Genomic DNA, 20,122 nt, shown 5'->3' with positions numbered 1-20,122 from the left:
ATTTCTATGTAATACTGTACATACTGGACACATCTGATCCCTCTGCTGCAGTGTAAAATTAGTAATGACTTTATTTAAATCAACGAACACTCACACTGCCTGTGGCTCCTTAAATTTTCCTACTTGCTGAATGTGATACATGAGGTCACCACCATTCACATACTCCATAACAAAGTACAGACGATCCTAGAACATAGTATTAAAAAGGTAAACACATTAGGCATAAGGTACTATGTACTGGCATACGTACTGCCCAGTAGAACATATTATTAAAAAGGTAAACTCATTAGGCATGAACAGTGATGTATTCTCCAGTAGAGGTCACTACTATAAAGATTATAATACAAAACAATAAGAATGAGTCTATATATTCTGCACATTATGGCAAAAACAATTTTATAGATCAGGAAACAGAAACAGAATGACTTATAGATGTTGCAAGGGTCAGTGGCAGGCTGGAACTCCATTCAGCCTTGCCAATTTTAGTGATGCAAGTTTATTTCTTATTACTCGTATTACAGTAGTGCCCACAATGTTACAAGTACTGTTCATACAGGCAGGAAGACATAGCTAAGCCCAAAAGCTCATGTTTTTTAAGACAACAAAAAACTCTACAGATGGTTAGAAATTCTTGCCTTGTGAAAATGGGCATTTCCAAACCTATGTTGTAACATTTTCCCTAGGAAGACAAGGAAGATGAAAGCGCACCTGATTTTAAAAGAAGGTGACAAGAAAACTATGAATATGATTTGAGAAAATTGGGTTCATGAGTCTTGATATTGAATTGGCCAACTCCAAATCATTTTTGTCCCACACTCCCTATTTCAGCGAAAGGCAGATTTAAGGCATTTTGGAGGGAGAATTTTCTCGCAGTGTTAAAATGGCTTTGTCCAAAAAATGTACAAACCTGGGTGTCTGAAATTAGACATCTAGGGTAATGTTTTCAAAACACCTAAGTGACTTAAGAACACAATAAAGGCCATGCTAGGTCAGACCAAAGGTCCATCCAGCCTAATATCCTGTCTACCAACAGTGGCCAATGCCAGGTGCCTCAGATGAAGTGAACCTAACAGGTAATGATCAAGTGATCTCTCTCCTGCCATCTATCTCCACCCTCTGACGAACAGAGGATAGGGACACCATTCCTTACCCATCTTGGCTAATAGCCCTTAATGGACTTAACCTCCATGAATTTATCCAGTTCTCTTTTAAACTCTTTTAAACTCTGTTATAGTCCTAGCCTTCACAACCTCCTCAGGCAAGGAGTTCCACAGGTTGACTGTGCGCTGAGTGAAGAACTTCCTTTTATTTGTTTTAAACCTGCTGCCCATTAATTTCATTTGGTGGCCCCTCGTTCTTATATTATGGGAACAAGTAAATAACTTTTCCTTATTCCCTTTCTCCACACCACTCATGATTTTATATACCTCTATCATATCCCCCCTTAGCCTCCTCTTTTCCAAGCTGAAAAGTCCTAGCCTGTTTAATCTCTCCTCATATGGGACCCGTTCCAAACCCCTAATCATTTTAGTTGCCCTTTTCTGAACCTTTTCTAATGCCAGTATATCTTTTTTGAGATGAGGGGACCACATCTGTACACAGTATTCAAGATGTGGGCGTACCATAGATTTATATAAGGGCAATCAGATATTCTCCGTCTTATTCTCTATCCCTTTTTTAATGATTCCTAACATCCCGTTTGCTTTTTTGACTGCCGCTGCATACTACATGGATGTCTTCAGAGAACTATCCACGATGACTCCAAGATCTTTCTCCTGATTAGCTGTAGCTAAATTAGCCCCCATCATATTGGAAAAAATAACCCCAACTATACATACAATGTGCATTACTTTACATTTATCCACATTAAATTTCATTTGCCATTTTATTGCCCAGTCACTTAGTTTTGTGAGATCTTTTTGAAGTTCTTTACAGTCTGCTTTCGTCTTAATTAGCTTGAGCAGTTTAGTATCATCTGCAAACTTTGCCACCTCACTGTTTACCCCTTTCTCCAGATTATTTATGAATAAGTTGAATAGGATTGGTCCTAGGACTGACCCTTGGGAAACACCACTAGTTACCCCTCTCCATTCTGAAAATTTACCATTTATTCCTACCCTTTGTTCCTTGTTTTTTAATCAGTTCTCAATCCATGAAAGGATCTTCCCTCTTGGGGATGATGTCCCCAAGATGTTCCCCCATGACAACTTATTTTACATAAGAGCCTTTGGTGAGAGGGACCTTGTCAAAGGCTCTGTGGAAATCTAAGTACACTATGTCCACTGGAACCCCCTTGTCCACATGTTTGTTGATCCCCTCAAAGAACTCTAATAGATTAGTAAGACCTGATCTCCCTTTACAGAAACCATGCTGACTTTTGCGCAACAATTTATGTTCTTCTACGTGTCTGACAATTTTATTCTTTACTATTGTTTCAACTAATTTGCCCGGTACTGACATTAGACTTACAGGTCTGTAAGTGCCAGGATCACCTCTAGAGCCCTTCTTAAATACTGGTGTTACATTAGCTATCTTCCAGTCATTGGGTACAGTAGCAGATTTAAAGGACAGGTTACAAACCATAGTTAATAGTTCTGCAATTTCACATTTGAGTTCTTTCAGAACTCTTGGGTGAATGCCGTCTGGTCCCAGTGACTTGTTACTGTTCAGTTTCTCAATTAATTCCAAAACCTCCTCTAGTTGCACTTCAATCTGTGACAATTCCTCAGATTTGTTACCGACAAAAGATGGCTCAGGTTTGGGAATCTCCCTAACATCTTCAGCCGTGAAGACTGAAGCAAAGAATTCATTTAGTTTTTCTGTGATGACTTTATTGTCTTTAAGTGCTCCTTTTGTATCTCGATCGTCCAGGGGCCCCACTGGTATGTAGCAGGCTTCCTGCTTCTGATGTACTTAAAAAACATTTTGTTATTACCTTTTGAGTTTTTGGCTAGCTGTTCTTCAAACTCCTTTTTGGCTTTTCTTATTACATTTTTACATTTAATTTGGCAGTGTTTATGCTCCTTTCTATTTACCTCACTAGGATTTGACTTCTATTTTTTAAAAGATGCCTTTTTATCTCTCACTGCTTCTTTTACACAGTTGTTAAGCCACGGTGGCTCTTTTTTAGTTCTTTTACTGTGTTTTTTAATTTGGGGTATATATTTAAATTGAGCCTCTATTATGGTGTCTTTGAAAAGTGTCCATGCAGCTTGCAGGGATTTCACTCTAGTCACTGTACCTTTTAATTTCTGTTTAACTAACCTCCTCATTTTTGCATAGTTCCCCTTTCTGAAATTAAATGTCACAGTGTTGGGCTGCTGAGGTGTTCTTCCCACCACAGGAATGTTAAACGTTATTATATTATGGTCACTATTTCCACGTGGTCCTGTTATAGTTATCTCTTGGACCAGATCATGCGCTCTACTCAGGACTAGATCGAGAGTTGCCTCTCCCCTTGTGGGTTCCTTGGAGCAGCTGGTACAGAAGCAGTCGTTTAAAGTATGGAGAAATTTTGTCTCTGCATTTCATCCTGAGATGACACGTACCCAGTCAATATGGGGATAATTGAAATCCCCCAATATTATTGAGTTTTTTATTTTGAGATCCTCTCTAATCTCCCTTAGCATTTCATTGTCACTATCACTGTCCTGGTCAGGTGGTCGATAATAGATCCCTACTGTTATATTCTTATTAGAGCATGTAATTATTATCCATAGAGATTCTATGGAACATGTGGATTCATTTAAGATTTTTATTTCATTTGATTCTACATTTTCTTTCATATATAGTGCCACTCCCCTCCCCCCGCATGACCTGTTCTGTCCTTTCGATATATGTTGTACCCCAGTGATTGTCCTCACTCCACCAGGTTTCTATGATGCCTATTATATCAATATCCTCCTTTAACACGAGGCACTCTAGTTCACCCATCTTATTATTTAGACTTCTGGCATTTGTGTACAAGCACTTGTCACTGTTTATTTGTCTGCCCTTTTCTGATGTGTCAGATTCTTTACGTGAATGCTTCTCGTCTAATCTGGCCCATACTTTATCCTCTTCCATACTCTCCTCCTGACTAAAACCTAGAGAATCTCTACCAATAGACTCTCCTGTAAGAGAAATCTCTGTCCAATCCACGTGCGCCTCTGCAGCAATCGCCTTTCCCCCATCTCTTAGTTTAAAAACTGCACTGCAACCTTTTTAATGTTAAGTGCCAGCAGTCTGGATCCACTTTGGTTTAGGTGGAGCCCATCCTTCCTGTATAGGCTCCCCCTATCCCAAAAGTTTCCCCAGTTCCTAATAAATCTAAACCCCTCCTCTCTACACCATTGTCTCATCCACGCATTGAGACTCTGAAGTTCTGCCTGCCTACCTGGCCCTGTGTGTGGAACTGAAAGCATTTCTTAGAATGCCACCATACAGGTCCTGGATTTCAGTCTCTTTCCTAGCAGCCTAAATTTGTCCTCCAGGATGTCTCTCCTACCCTTACCTATGTCACTGGTACCTCCATGTACCGTGACCACCGGCTCCTCCCCAGCACTATGCATAAGTCTATCTAGATGCCTCGAGAGATCCGCAACCTTCGCACCAGGCAGGCAAGTCACCGTACGGTTTTCCCGGTCATCACAAACCCAGCTATCTATGTTTCTAATGATCGAAACTCCCATTACTAACACCTGCCTTTTCCTAATGACCGAGTTCCCTCCCCCGGAGAGGTAACCTCAGGGTGAGAGGAAACCCCATCATCATCTGGAAGGAGGGTCCCAACTATGGGAAGGTTTCCCTCTGTTCCCGTTGACTGCTCTCCTTCTCTGGGCCTTTCATCCTTCTTAACAGCGCAGGGGCTCAGTTCAGATTAGAGTGCTCAGTTCAGACTGGTAGCTGAATGTGTCACCACTGGATGGTGAAAAGATGATGCAAAATGAGACCTCATTCTTGCAAAGACTTATGCTTGTATGTAAATTTATACACTCATTGTACACATGTTAAATCTTTGCAGTTTTGGGACTTGACTTTATCTAAGTAGACAAATGTCCATGCCACAAAAAACAGCACTACATTTAGAATTAAATGGCTACCACTATCATTCCTTGTGAACTATGGGACCATCTTCTGACATGTACTATCATCTTCTGGTCCTTATATCACCAACACAAACTCCACAGGTGAACCTTTTCGTATATTACATGCTATGGTTGGTATCACAGACTTAGGGGAAGTAAAAAGCACTCACCTATTCTTTGCTCACCAACTACCATCCTAGCTTCAGCCTCCTTATCTTAGGGGTACCAGGGAACCAAATTAATTATGCCAATATATTAATTAATAAATAATTATCTCATTAGATTACTGGGGCATTAAGACCCCAATCAAGCAGAGTACTTTAGCACATGCTTAACTTGAATAATATGAAAAGTCCCACTGAGATAACCGAGTTCTTATATACAGAAAGAGAAAAGCTCTGTATAACTAGTTGCTGTAGAATACTTCTAAAGATCTATTTATTATGATTATAAAGATCTATTTATTATTTTTATGGATTTTCCCGATTTCACAAGGTATCTATTTCTTTACATTTTTCTGTGTAAAGCACCCATGAGATCTGCAAGTTGAAGATAATAAATGTTACTGAGATAATAAAATATATCCGAGTGTTTTCTTAGCAGAAGATTAAACTGTGAAAGAAGTGGAGGAGCAAGAAAGAACAGACATCACGTACAACTGTTTGGAAGCAAGAATGCAGCTGGGTTAGGAAAGGTGGCTTATCCTGCAGCGCTAGGACTCGTTTTTCAACCATGGTACATTCCACATCATCATCCTGAATCACCACATCTTTTTTCAATATTTTGACTGCATACAGCTCCTCTGTCCCCTTCCTGTCTGCCAGCATCACCTGCACAAAGAGAAATGACAGGCTGAAAATCTCCCTCGCTGGCAGAGAATAGAGGTGACTCACAAGCCCCGAGAAAGGTGTAAATGGCACACCAGCTTCCCATTCTACCAGCACTTATTGACTTGGCCTGAAGCTCTAAAAATATCATGATTACTCACTGATTACAATGAGCTGTACTATCACTTCAAAAATAGTGTTTACGCTGACACCTGTGCCAGCGCTCCCCAGGTAATCCTGGGCTCCTCTCCTATGGCCAACAAAATGACAGACCCCACTTGAATTCCTCCATAAAATGCACTTTTATTATAAAACCACTTGTTAAAACAGCCGGCAACACAGCAGCACCTTTAGTGGGTTAACAGTTTTCACTGTATTTCTCATCCCTGACGTTTCCAAAATATTCATTCCTACTGCATGATGACAGCTTTCACAAATGGCATTGTGACCAACGTAACAGCTCTATCTTCATCACCACCACCAAAGATGAGCCTGAATCTCCTTGAACTTTGGGGAAGGTCAGATCAGGATTCTTGAGCCCAGCTCTGTATCAAAAATCTGGAATTACCTAACATTATTTAAAGTTTAGGAACTCAATTTTTTTTTAACATGCAACTTAAAGCCTATATGAGTACCTAGGGGCATAAACTAAGCATCTCCAGACTTAAGTGGCATGTCCACACTTAAGTGACAGATATAGAATTTGAATGTCTATTATATCACCCAGGCTTGAAAATTAGCCCAACAATGTGGAACATCAAGACAGCTGACCGTCCAACTCTGGACATTTCATATACTGGAAAACAAATACTCCCCCCATCCCACGTTTTTGCAGTTAATTATCAGTACAAAAAGTAATCTTTTTCATACATATAAAAATCTTCTACTGTACTGGTAGGTCTTCACTGCAGGTTATTAGATGTAAGAATAAGCAAGATAACAGTACTTGTATAGTACGTAGAGACAAGGTTTAAAAACTGAAACCCTAAAATCTGCAGCAAATGCATACAATGGCATTTTCCAGCTCTTTGTTTAATAGATTCATAGATTTTAAGGCTGGAAGGGTTCAATTAATCTATATTTCTGCACAGCACAGGCCACAGATTTTTACTCAGTAATTCCTGCATCTAGCCCTACAACTTATGGTTGAAACAGAGACAAGCATCTCTTTTAGAAAAAGACAGCCAGTCTTAATTTAAAGATTCCAAATAATGGAGAATGTACCACATCTCAAGGTAATCTGTTCCAATGGTTACTTACTCTCACTTGAAAAAAAACTGCATTTTATAAACAGTTCATAGGAGGACAATTTTCAGTTCATTTCTATTATTAAAAATAAGGCAGATGGAACTACCTTTCCAAAGCTCCCCTTCCCAAGCACCATGAGAAAGTTGAAATCTGTCAGCTTCACACTGTCCAGGTTGTTGGATGGTATATTGGAAATCCTGTCTTCTATTGGAGTAATGACTTTGTTACCAGCTGGCCCAAGTCTGGCTTTCTAAAGAGGTAAAGAATATTGAAGTGAGAAGTGTAACCTGTTTACCCAGTAAAATGAAAGATTAGAAGAATTATGTTCAGTTGTAGATGATTAATTTGAAGCTACATTCTCAGGAGAAAGGCTGCATAACAAAAGTTGCACACACACAAATTCAAAGACTCATTCCAACAACACTTTTGTCATTATTAAGTGAAACAAAGTGGAAAACTGTGTAAGTATATAACCAGATAAAAGCAGATACACTTATTTGGTTAACAGAGAAAAAACAAGCAAAAAACAAGCAAAAATCACTATTTTCATGCCATAATCAGGCTAATCTGTGATTTTTGTTTTTAAATATAAAAGGTGCTCTTTATAAATGTCAGACTGTAATGTTACTAGTGTACTGTAGGATAGAAGAGAAACTGTTTATATACATTTTCTTAAAATATCATACGCAAGTTCACTCTTCATAGCAGGCTAATCTGTTATTTTTGTTTTTAAATGTAAAAGGTGCTCTTTATAAATGTCATACTGTAACATTACTAGTGTACTTTAGGATATAACAGAAACTGTTTATATACATTCTCTTTTAAAATGTCATACGCAAGTTCACTCTTCATAGCAAGAGTTAGTCTGTGACATGCATTATGAAAAATAACTTCCATTTTGAATAACCAACATATTATGACAATCAGTGTTGATAAGTATGGCCACTTTTGAGCTGGCATTACAATCAACTTTGATTTTCAATCAAGTGTTGATTGGGGGCGCAGGGGGGGGCAGGAAAGGGGAAATGTTACATTAAAAAAAAGTTTATCTTGGCGAGATAGTTCATATTTTGCAGAAGGTTGCAAGAGTCCGAGTGAGTAAATCAAATGAGATACTGTAAATCACATATGTAAGCTGAATTTCAAACCTCACAAAGTTAGGAAAAAAATTAAGTCTCACCAAATGATAACGCAGAGCTGTAATAACTCAATGACCCCCTTTGCTTAAAACTTACCTGCACACCAGCAGTGAAGCCAAGAGGGTTTAAAATTGGCATTATACACAGATTTTAGTGTTCTCTCTAAACTATATGAAGACCCATTATGCTGGACTGTCTAAATAATCCTAAATGCTCATGCTCTGCTTTGTCTCTCCAAGCACTTAACAAACACAGCAGTTACTCCTAATGCCATATCTGGAACGTACAGTAATTATATATTACTATCACCATTTCACAGATAAGGGAACCAACGCACGGAGAAGTTAAGTCACTTGTCCAAAATCAACCAGTAAGTCAGTGCTAAAGCCTGGGTGAGAACTCACCCTGTGTGCTCCCTCTAGAAATTTGAAGATACACTTCCCCCCTCTATTTTAGGCATTTCACTTAACAGAAATCAAATACTCCCTCACCCCTTGATAGCGAGTGTTCCCTTTCATACACATGAAAACACATATACTCTGCTGGTATATACACATGATGTTTTCCGCTTACGTTAATAATGAAATTTAACATTAACATGGCATTTCCAGTTTCTTCCTTTATTATAATTAACTATTTGTATGGCAGTAGGACCCAGAGACACCAATGAGGATTAGGGCTCCATTGTGCTAGGTACCATAAAAACACATAGTAAGAGACAGTCCCTGCCCCATAGACCTTGCAGTCAAGTCCCTGTTCCTCAATGCATTGCTCATGGGTAGACCTCTGTGCTGGCACAAATTCCCCTGGACTTCAACAGGGTTTTGTGTGTGCACAGTCTACCTCTGAACAATACCTGGCATGACTCAGATGTTAACCAACAGGTTGTAAACTAAAATCTTATGTTTATACAAGGTAACAGATGTTTAATCAGATCACTTTCTCCATCACTATAGACTCTCTGGATATTCTGATGCACGTCCCAGAAAGGGGCCTAAACAACAAAATATTTTTATGTATAAGGAGCAGGTTAAGTGTCCATATTTACAAAAGCCAGGTGACTTCTAGCCAAACACAGAGTGAGCAGCATCAGAGGCTTCCAAGTTGCTTTGTTTTTCAAATAATATTCCAATGAAATGCTTCAGCTTCTCTCCTTGCACATCTGGGTTCTTTAAACCCACTCTCATCCCTGAGGCTGCGAACACAATATTTGGCACTCCTATCATTCTGAGTTACTGCAAAGATTTGGTCCGTAATATTTGTTTTTGGGACAAAAACCTAAGACTCATGTATATATTAATAGAAGCTTTATTAACAAATGCTCTAGCTTGCCTTCCAAGATAACTGTAAAAGGTTAATTGATAAGCTTCTGTGCCCTCTGCTGGCTACACAGCAGAATTGCAGAAAACACTGTAGTTTCTCCTTAGTAGTATCTATGGGGCATATTTAATTGTCAAGATCAAACAGACAGAACAGGAGGACTTGTGGCACCTTAGAGACTAACAAATTTATTAGCGCATAAGCTTTCGTGGGCTACAGCCCGCTTCATCGGATGCGCAGAATGCATTTTTTTTGGGGTGGATACAGACTAACACGGCTGCTACTCGGAAACCTGAAGATCAAACAGGCAACTGTTTCAAGAAACAGCATTAAAGATGGAAAGGACTTGTTTGGTCACCCTGACAGAGTCGACTGGTTCGTGTGTTAGTAGCAGTAATAGAGATGCTAAAAATCTACAATCAGCAGCAGGTGGAGGAAGTTCACTTTCCAACTCCTTCAATGAGCTAAGTAGCTGTTTTCTGGGGTTGAGGACATTTTTCTTCTAAAAAACAGGAAATGATAATCTATCAGCAAATAGATATCTTTCTAGCTGTGAAGGTAATCATCTGAACACAAACAGAAACAGTTATTCAGGTTATTGAATACAGAGCATTAGGCAATGTACAATTTATCATAGTTTAAAGATGCACATGCATATTGTACCGGTAATATTTTTTAAATATGAAATTACCTAAGTCATAGATGTTTAATGTAACTGTCTATTTTGGCCACAGATGGCACAATGATCTTATAAATAAAATCAGTATGTACTGTACCATTTTAGATTATTTGAACTGAAAAAACTACAAATATTCTGGGATATGGGTTGTAGAAGAATGTATATGGATGGTATGGGGTTAACAGGTGAAAAACGCTTGGTAACCTCAACATGGTGGTTTTAAGTTTGGGGAGAATGTCTTTGTAAATGCTCTTCAGGCTTCATAGTGGGAAACACAGTTAGTTGTAAAATTTGCCTTTTACTACAGCAAGAAAATGAAGGGGAAATCCAGATTTTCCACTTTTCACTAACCCGCAAAACCTGGGCTTTCTGTAAGGTTTGCAACAGCATTGTCTTGTACAAGGCTGCAAGTATCATCTGTTTTGTGTGACCTACCCAGGCACCAGAAAGGGTATCGAATACTGTTTAACATTTGGTCACACCTGAAGCCAAAAACAGTGCCTCACGAAAAGAGAGTCCTGATCTGAGAGGTATTATCCACAGCATGCTACAGCACATGCATAGAAAACTCAGGGGGCAAAAGGAACAACACTAGGTACAGACACTTGGTAAAGGACAAGCACAAGGTAAAGGACTCCTGGACAAAAGCAGAGTGGATTGTTCCCAGCCTGGATCATTCAATGAAAGGGCATAAATCAGAATGGCCTAAATAACCTAATGACCAGTACCCACTAAAAGATCTGCAGTGCCCTTCCACCTGGGCCAACCTTACAACAGTCTGTGCATATGGGCCAATTTAAAAAAACTTTCCACAGAGGAAAATCGGTGCATTTGAATCTTTTTTGTTGCCTTTTGGTTAAAAGTGTATCACCAGGGTACAATGCAAACTTCACGGCTGGTGAACCGCTTTTTGAAGAAATGATGCAGTCACTGACTTAAACCAAGCATTTCAAGGACGACCTATTTGTAGTGCAGCCCAACGTGAAATGTGAAGGTTCTGTTGCAGTGTATTCCGATCACTTATTTGCATACAGAAAACGGTCTTCTTTCTTAGCTGTATTCACAGGAACTGCCAGTGATATCAGAACAAAATAAGGTTGTTTCCATGGGAACAAAACCATAAAAGCTCTATGAAGAGCCTCCGGTCTATAACAGTAAAAGCAAAATTTTGATGGAAAATTGCACTGCCAGTATGAGTGGAAAGAACTAACACCTCAACAGCCCTTCAGAGTCAGCTTCTGTAACGTTGCATGTGGTTAAATTTATCCTGGAGATGGGCCCAAACCAAAAGTTTTACATTTCACAGAATTAGTATCCGAACTTTGTGACCACTCAGCCCCACCACTAATAATATGCATCTTAGCCAACGGATTTAGAAACCACACTGAAAGCCTTACATCTTGCCTTTAAAACTATAAGAAGAGCATTTTAACTTTGTAGTTAACAGTTTCAACAGTTTCTTACAAAAGCTGAAAGGGATCTGCAGGATGGCAGTTCATTTTTCAGTAGCTACTACAGACAATTTAGCAGCTTTTTCACTGGGATGAACAGCAATTAATACAGCTTTGTTAGGTATTACTAAATTATTCATTATATAGTAATCAGAGTTATTTCTTATTGTCACTTCCTTATCACTTCAATACTACATGTCATGCAAGCAGGGGTGGGAGCAGGACCCACTAATGGACAATAAGCAATAATTTCAATGGAACTTAGCTTCTTTTCCTAGGTGATATATGGCACACCCATTTCTGAATGTCAGAGAAAGCCTTCCTCATACCAGCTCTGCAGATTTTAGTTAGTATGGAACTTTCACTCCCACTAAAAAGGATAAAAGGCCCTCAAGGCAAAAGACCAATAAAAAAGTTAAAAGCATTTTCCATCAGAAATACTCCAGATACAGTCCTTTAACCCATAATATTGTATGTTCCACAAACGGCTGCCCCTTCTTATAAAACTCTATATGCAGAGATTTTATATAAAAAGGGATTCAGTGCAAGCACTGTACAACAGGATACAATACACCACATAATGATGCCATAGTTTTCAAGTTTTACAGCACAGAGCCTTGAACGGCCCCAAGAGGGAAGCTTTGCTTGAGACAGATGTGCAGAATCTGACTCAGAATGAGGTAGACACATATTGAACTACACAGTTACTCCCAGGAGTGATTTTCTGTTATCTCACGAAAACATGATCAACTGTTCACATCACCCCTGTATTTTTAAAAATTCCTAAGGTGTATAGTTTTCAGAAGTTTCATATAAGATGAACTGAACGAATAAACAGAAGAAGACTTAAATCACCACTCTGTTTATTCTTTAGGTAGCTTTATCAAAGTTTGGTTGTGTCACTATGCCCTACTGGAATTACACCTTGAAAACTAATCAGCTGTTGAGGTGGGAGTGCAAACCTTGAACAGAAAGCTATCTTGGGACACTTCCTGCACATCTCCCACCAATTCCCAAGTGTCTTCTCTGACACAGGATAGAGGTTCTGAAGGTGGACACGCGCTGCCTGTAAAATATTTTCCGATCTTCTGTTTTGTTGAACAAAACCTGGTCAGAGTGGCCTCTGAACATTCCCCTATACCCAGAACAAGTCTAATTACTGAGATTTCCAGTAATGTATTAGTTTTTCTTGCTTCACATTTACTACTGTACCATAATAAACTTTGTTATGCCAAGAGACGATTGTGTGTATGGTGGAGACAGAGAGGGGATAAAGGCCATTTTTAAAAGTCTCCACACTCAGGCAACAGGTCACAATTCTATTTTTCAATACACCCTGCAGGAAGTAATTCGAACAACGCATTGCTAGAAATACAAATGGAGAACCTTTGATTTCTTTACCCCAAATGAGTTGCTCTGAAATTTATTTTTATTTGTGTGACTCTAGTAAAAGGAAAAATGCCCCTAGACAACGCAGCAAAGAAGAATATACAATCCAAAATGTCCAAGATGTCCAAAGTGGCAAATCTATATAGCCACGCAATTTTCTATGTAACAAGTGCACACGTTCAAAGGCTGCAATGAAAGGACTCTTAAGTCGCTTCATGCTGGCAATCCTATTTGGAAAAGCTTTTGACAGGACCCATGGCACTCCAGCTTTAGTCTAGATACCTGAGCACATATTGTTCTATATGATCACATATGAACAAATAGTTTAAGAGCTGGATCCCACCTATGGTATGCGCCCAACTGTCTGCACAGCAAGGGTGAGCAGACACAGAGCACAGTGAATGCTGGGGAAGAGTAGGGTTTCAGTGGCCCTGTGCTCAGTAGCACTGGAGAGGAGGAAAAGGTTGCTGCTTTGGTCAAGGGGGCGGCTTGTGTATATGTCTCAGGGTTTCATAACCACCCATTTTCTACTAAACCTTGGTTTTTCTACAAGGAGATGGTTTTATCTGACAGGTATTATGGACACTTGGGATATCTAAAGACTATTATATCAAGATTATAAATGTTATATGTATCTTAAAGGGCTAGGAATTGCATTCTAGTTCCACAAGGAAACTAAAGGGTTTCCTGCACGAACTAAAAAACACTGGGAGGGGTAATTAATGCAAATCCCTAGGTTGGTGACAAGTCTGGAGAAGCCTTACCCTCCCTGGGCATAGATTGGTTTGACCTAGCTAGGGAAACCCAGAAAACAAAACTGAACACTGTATAAAATGATCAGCCTGACATAGTCTCTCACGCAATCCAAGAACTGACTTGAAACTGAGGAAGACAGGTGACACTAGCAAGCCAGACATGCACAGAAACTGTTTATTGTTTATAAGGTATGCTATATCAGTAATGCTTTTGTTCTGAATACATATGAAGGGTGTCTGGTCACGGAGTTAACCTTGTTGTTGCTCCTAAGAGACCAAGACTGCAATTATGGAACTCAAGTCAGACCTCTGGATGATTATCGCAGAGAACTGCAAGAGGAATTGTAGCCTAAATCCCCAGGTGAGAAGGAGAGAATTGCAAGACTCCACTCTGAGAAAGTTGGTGGGCAGGAGGCCTGAGACTGAAATGTGTGCCACAAACATGACAGAGGTGCTACATTTACCTTGGGAAGGGTCACTGTGCTCACCTGGATGTGCAAGTTAGTTAGATGGGCTCTTAATTTACTTAGGCTTACATTTCCAGAAGCAACCAGTGATTTGGAGTGGTTCAATTTATAAAAATTCAATTTATGAATCAAATCAATTTGTTTGTCTCTAAGGTACCACAAGGACTCCTTGTTGTTTTTGCTGATACAGACTAACGCGGGTACCCCTCTGAAACCTAGTTCTTGTGTTATGAGAAGGTGTAAATAGCACTTCCTTATTTACTTTCTCCACACCAGTCATGATTTTATAGATCTCTGTCATATCCCCCCTTAGTCGTCTCTTTTCCGGGCTGAAAAGTCCCAATCTTATTAATCTCTCCTCATGCGGCAGCCGTTCCCTACCACTAATCATTTTTGTTGCCCAATCATTATTTTGTTGCCCAAGAAATTAGTTTGTTATTAATGCCAAGTTTCTCCTATTTGGTAAAGACTGATTGTAAAATATACATTTTTGCTGTATTCAGAACATATGGCAATATCATGATCATAGGCAACACCTAAAAACCCAATTGTCACTGAATACCTAAGTTTGAGAGACACTACCTGCTTGCTGATTCTCTTCTATATAAGTAAATACCAACATTTGGGCCCCAATTCAGTAAAGCACTTAAGGATGTGCTTATGTCCCACAGGAGTCAATGGAGTTTGAACATGTGTTGATATCCTTTGATGAACACGGGCCCTGGAGAGCTGTTTGCTATCTGTACATGTAGTGTGTTGAAAAATCACAAGCAAGTGGATTAGCTATAGGTATTGAAAGAACATGCAAACTTTAAAACCCAAAGCTTAATGAAAAATGAACTAGTTATAATATCCGTTTAAAAGAATCCTACCCATTACATTTAAATTATTGACTTTTGGAGCCAAAAATATACAGAACCAAAATACCGCTGTACGACTGAATATTATTTCATACACAAATACAATTATGGGTGCCCACTTATAAGACACAGACATCTGTAATTACATATTGTAATATGTACTACATATTTTTGCAGTCTTGAAGGAACATTTAAAGTTTTAATTAAATTACTGTTTAGAGTGGAAGGATATTATTGCTAACAATTTTACATTACAGGCACAAAAAAACCACATAATTGTTCTGTAATCACATCATCGTTATTTGTTGATGTTCACATTTTTTGAGATTAGCTCCAAATATCATTATCACACGATAATATTACAAAGGGCATAAGTAATCAAGTAATTAGTTTGCTTCTGCATAGTTATTCCTGTCTTGCAAAATTAAGGGACATCTATAGTTCTCTGTATATAAATCCCAAATGATCTGTATTTAATATAAAAATGCTGTTGAAATATATAGTTTATAATTATTTGCGGAGAAATGCCTGTCTGTTTTTAGATCTCATTTTTGAGATCTCACTGGTTCATTTGTATGATTAGTACTTGAGCCTAAGTCCCATTTTCAAAAGTAACTCAGGATCTTTGGAGCTTAAGGGTACATCTACACTGATAAAAAGACCAACAGCTACGGGCTTGCAGTATGGGGCTAAAGACTGCAGTGTATACATGCAGGCTCAGGCTGGATCCTGGGCTCTGAAACCCAGTAAGGGGAAGAGAGTCTTGGACCTCAGGCTCCAGCCCGAGCCTGAATAATCTATACTGCTATTTTTAGCCCCATAGCACAAGCCCGAGTCAGCTGACCCATGCTCGGAGACTCGTTGTTGTGGGTCTTTTTTTCCAGTGTATATGTACCTTCAGTCTCACTGAAAGTTAATGGGATTTAGGCTCCCAAGTAACTAATGCACTTTTAAAAATGGGACTTAGCCTCTAACTCACCTAGTTGTTTTAGAAAAGTTAACCCCCCAATTTTATTTTCCAACATAGGCAGTGATTTATGCAGCACTTTGGGCACTAGACTGATGTCTTAGAGTCCAATCCTGAAAACCTTTATACATGTGAACAACCCATTTCAATCTTTTAGGACTATTCAGTAAGGACATCAGGATCAGATCCGTACACCGTCCCCTGATCATCCAAGCTGCTCTATGCAGGCAGATCCGGGCATCTGGGTGGAACAATTAGCAGGATAAGGACATTAGACTTTAACCCCCATATTTTATCATCATTATTATTAAACTGGTATATAAACAAGGAGGTTACAATAAGGATAGTGTTGACTTGAAAATTCAGAAACAAGGAAATTATATAATTAGTCTGCCATTCCATTCGGAACATACTTCATTGTGACTATGTACTGGAAGGCTCTGACAATAACGTGTTGTTAATTTTCCTGATGTGGTAGTTTGTGCTAGAATGAACTTCAATGTAGTTTTTACAAATAATTTCTTAATCAAAAACTTAAAACAAAAATCCAAACTATTTTTCTATTTTTGTTGTCCTTTTGCCAGGAACAAACAGTTCTCAGTGATATACTTAAAAAATACTCAAGAATGAGGGTACTAAACTGTACTACTGTGTAGTAGAAAAGGTGTGCTTGATACATATGTTTTGGAGCATATTGATCAGTCAGGTTGAGTTTCTTCATACTGAATGTATTCAGGGCTTAGTCCTGCTCTCCGATACACAAGCAATAATCATTGCACATGAACAATCAATTACTGTGCTTATAAACAGCCACACATACTAACTGGTTTTATGAGGTGTGTTATGAGGAATACCCATGTATCAAGGACGTAATGTGTATTATGGACCATAATGAGATTTCAAAATATTTATGAGACGTAATTATTGTGGATGGCACTATACACTATCAAACTGAAATTCTTGGCCAGTAAAAAAAAAATGTTACTTCTTATGACACACTTGGGAAACAATGACTTGTTGAAAAGTTCTTTCCTAGCAAAAGCTGTTTCTCACCTGCTTGCTATGTTGTCTAATAAACAGGCTTAATGGGAATGTTATTTTTTCATATGAGAAATTATTTAGGCCTCATTATTTAAAATGCAGAAACATGGACTAAAAATATTGACCAATGCAAATAAAAATATCAGTTAAACACTTTCAAAGACAAAGACACATGGACAATAAAAATAAACATGCCCGGATTACAGAAAGTAATTGATAAATAGATGCAGTTTTTATTCTCATAAAATGACATGTAAAAGAGCAATGAGTATTTTTCATCTTTAATTCTTCCATCCAATTTACTCTTTAGAGGTGAAATTCACTTCTGTGCAGAGTCTACACAATAACTTGTCACCGGTTAAGTCCAATTTAAGCATTAAAAATAGGGCTTAAGTGAGAATCAAATGGTGCCCAAGCCTTCTGTAGGTGTCTTTGCACAACTGCATCACCACTCTACAAGCTCTGATTTTACTGACAACTCAAGCAACTCAGATGTTCTCAGCAAACCGTTCAGCAAGACTGTCACTAGGCGGATACCTGTTAATGGCAGCAAGTTGGTTTTCTCTTTCTTAGAACTAGGTATGCCTCGAAAATATGCAGGATAGGGTGAAGCAGGCCGGAACGTATAGGGAGAAATACATCTGAAAAAAGGAGGAACCAGCCAACTGTAAACACAGAACTGGTGTGCAATCTCCCCTCTTAAACTTTTTTGCTATCTTGTGGGGGGGGGGGGTAAGGGGAAGAGAGCATCGAATAAAAGGCAGTCCTAATGTGATAACTTTTAACACTCAAGGTTATCCTGGAACCCATTAACACTTACAGCATTCCAGGAACCATATTTTCATGCAGTTACATTGATTATATATAGTATGGCTTTAGTCCTCATAATTCAGGAATACCTTCTCTTGCTTCAGTATCTCTTACATCTCATGCCCTGTTACATTATGATTTTTCTTGTGTGTCTTTTACGATAGAGAACTTGCTCAACCTCCTTTGTTTCTGGAGTAGTTTACTTCAGGCCCTAGTGACTTATGGGATCTAGTCATGCTTTTAGGGTTTTTCCCCTACCAACTGCTCTTCTTCCAGGCTAGTAAGAATGACGTCCTCATCTTTACACGTGATGAGCCAAGTTACAATATACATTAGGAACTTCCTTATAAGGTCAAAGTAAGAAACCAATACTCTGTAACTGAGTATCTCATTCTAAGATATCAACAGCCAAACTCCATCAAGAGTCTCACATTACACATTTTAAATGTCCTTGGATCACACTATAATGCAGCCAACATACCATTCCTGACTCTAGAGGAGGAAAAGTGAAATAAGGAGGCAAAAGGGAAATCTTCTAAATGACGCCAAAATCTTTACAACAGTGCTATGAAGTTCACTTGAAAATACCGTATTTCTCTGTTGTCATGGCCTTAGTATGCTGAAGAAGGGCAGAGAGATCTATCAGGAATGTGTTTCCAAGGTGGAGAAAAGGACAGAAAGAGATTTGTTCCTTTTCAAATTAACGTTAGACACAGTATATATGTGTATAACTCTTTTCTTAATAGCGAGCACACTTATCTCCAGCTTTCCCATTATTTGTTGGCTCCAGTGACACCTACTGGGCAGAGCTTTCTCCCCGCAGCTGAATCGACTTGAGATTGACATCTCTGCTGCTCGTTAAAGATAAATATTGTCTCTTTTCCCAACAACACATTCCTCCTAACACAGACTGCTTTGCTCATGCAAACACATACAGCTATAAACAGCAAACTAATAACGTAACAGAGCAATGCTGTCTTCAGGTTCTATTACAAACAACGCAATGTGAACAGAAGTCTGCAGAACAAAAGACTGGGGTTTTGTTATGTACCTCACCCTAAGTCCCTGTAGCTGGGCACGTGAAACAATCATGAAAACAACTGGCAAAGTCCTGGCCCCACTGAAGTCAAAGGCAAAACTCCCCCGACTTCAGTCAAGCCAGAATTTAACCCAACAATTAAGCTTTCCCTTACAGCTCCTTTCCTGTGTGTGAAATCCAGGACCTATTGAAGTTAATGGCGAAAGTCCCATTGACTGCAACTGGGCCAGGATTTCACCCTATATCTTCTCTATCAAATACCCTTCCCTTCTTCCTTACAAGGATTGCACCTGCCTGTAGGACACAACACCATTCTCTTTCAGAACTGGGCCTTGGAAACAGGACTACCCTGAACTTGACATCAGGAACTCGCTCCCCTTGGAATATGGAGACCATCTAATTGATCCTGGAGGACCTAAAATGGCAATAGCAAAAGGCTTTTCTTCTCCCAGTCACCTACATCAGTGGTTTTCAAACTTTTTTTCTGGTGACCCTGTTGAAGAAAATTGTGGATGCCCACGACCCAACGGAGCTGGGGATGAGGGGTTTGGGGTGTGGGAGGGGCTCAGGGCTGGGGTGAGGGAGGGGCTCAGGGCTGGGGGTGCAGGCTCTGGGGTGGGGCCAGGGATGAGGCGTTTGGGATGCAGGAGGGGGCTCCCGGTTTGGAGGGGCTCAGGGCTGGGACGGGGGGTTAGGGTGCGGGGGGGGGTCACGGCTCTGGGATAGGGGTGCAGGCTCTGGGGTGGGGCCAGGGATGAGGGGTTTGGGGTGCAGGAAGGGGCTCTGGGGAGGGTTCAGGGCTGGGGATTGGGGTGCGAGTTTGGGGCACAGGCTTACCTTGGGCAGCTCCCAGTCAGCAGCTCAGCAGGGGTGCTAAGGCAGGCTTCCTGCCTGTCCTGGCACTGCGGACCGTGCTGCGCCCTGGAAGCTTCCAACAGCAGGTCCGGCTCCTAGGCAGGGGGGGCTATGGCGCTCAGCGTGCCGCCCCTGCCCCAAGCACCAGCTCCGCACTCCCATTGGCCAGTTCCTGGCCAATGGGAGCTGGGGAGCAGTGCCTGCAGGTG

The 20,122-nt window shown here is 39.8% G+C and overlaps 1 protein-coding gene across 2 annotated transcripts in view; it reads right to left on the bottom strand.

The window, feature by feature from the left end:
• PRKCA (protein kinase C alpha) overlaps nucleotides 1-20,122 on the bottom strand; it is a 315,357-nt gene that overhangs the window by 37,074 nt on the left and 258,161 nt on the right. For both annotated transcript variants that reach the window (XM_074971004.1, XM_074971005.1), the window contains exons 9-11: nucleotides 7,248-7,391; nucleotides 5,723-5,896; nucleotides 95-186 (exon numbers count right to left, since the gene is read on the bottom strand). In XM_074971004.1, the coding sequence (XP_074827105.1) occupies nucleotides 95-186; nucleotides 5,723-5,896; nucleotides 7,248-7,391 (410 nt within the window). The remainder of the gene's footprint in view (nucleotides 1-94; nucleotides 187-5,722; nucleotides 5,897-7,247; nucleotides 7,392-20,122) is intronic.

The sequence above is a fragment of the Natator depressus genome, chromosome 14, assembly GCF_965152275.1.
Source record: "Natator depressus isolate rNatDep1 chromosome 14, rNatDep2.hap1, whole genome shotgun sequence".
NCBI lineage: Eukaryota > Metazoa > Chordata > Testudines > Cheloniidae > Natator > Natator depressus.
The sequence above is the reverse complement of the archived record's forward strand: the minus strand, read 5'-3'. Positions and strand labels throughout refer to the sequence as shown.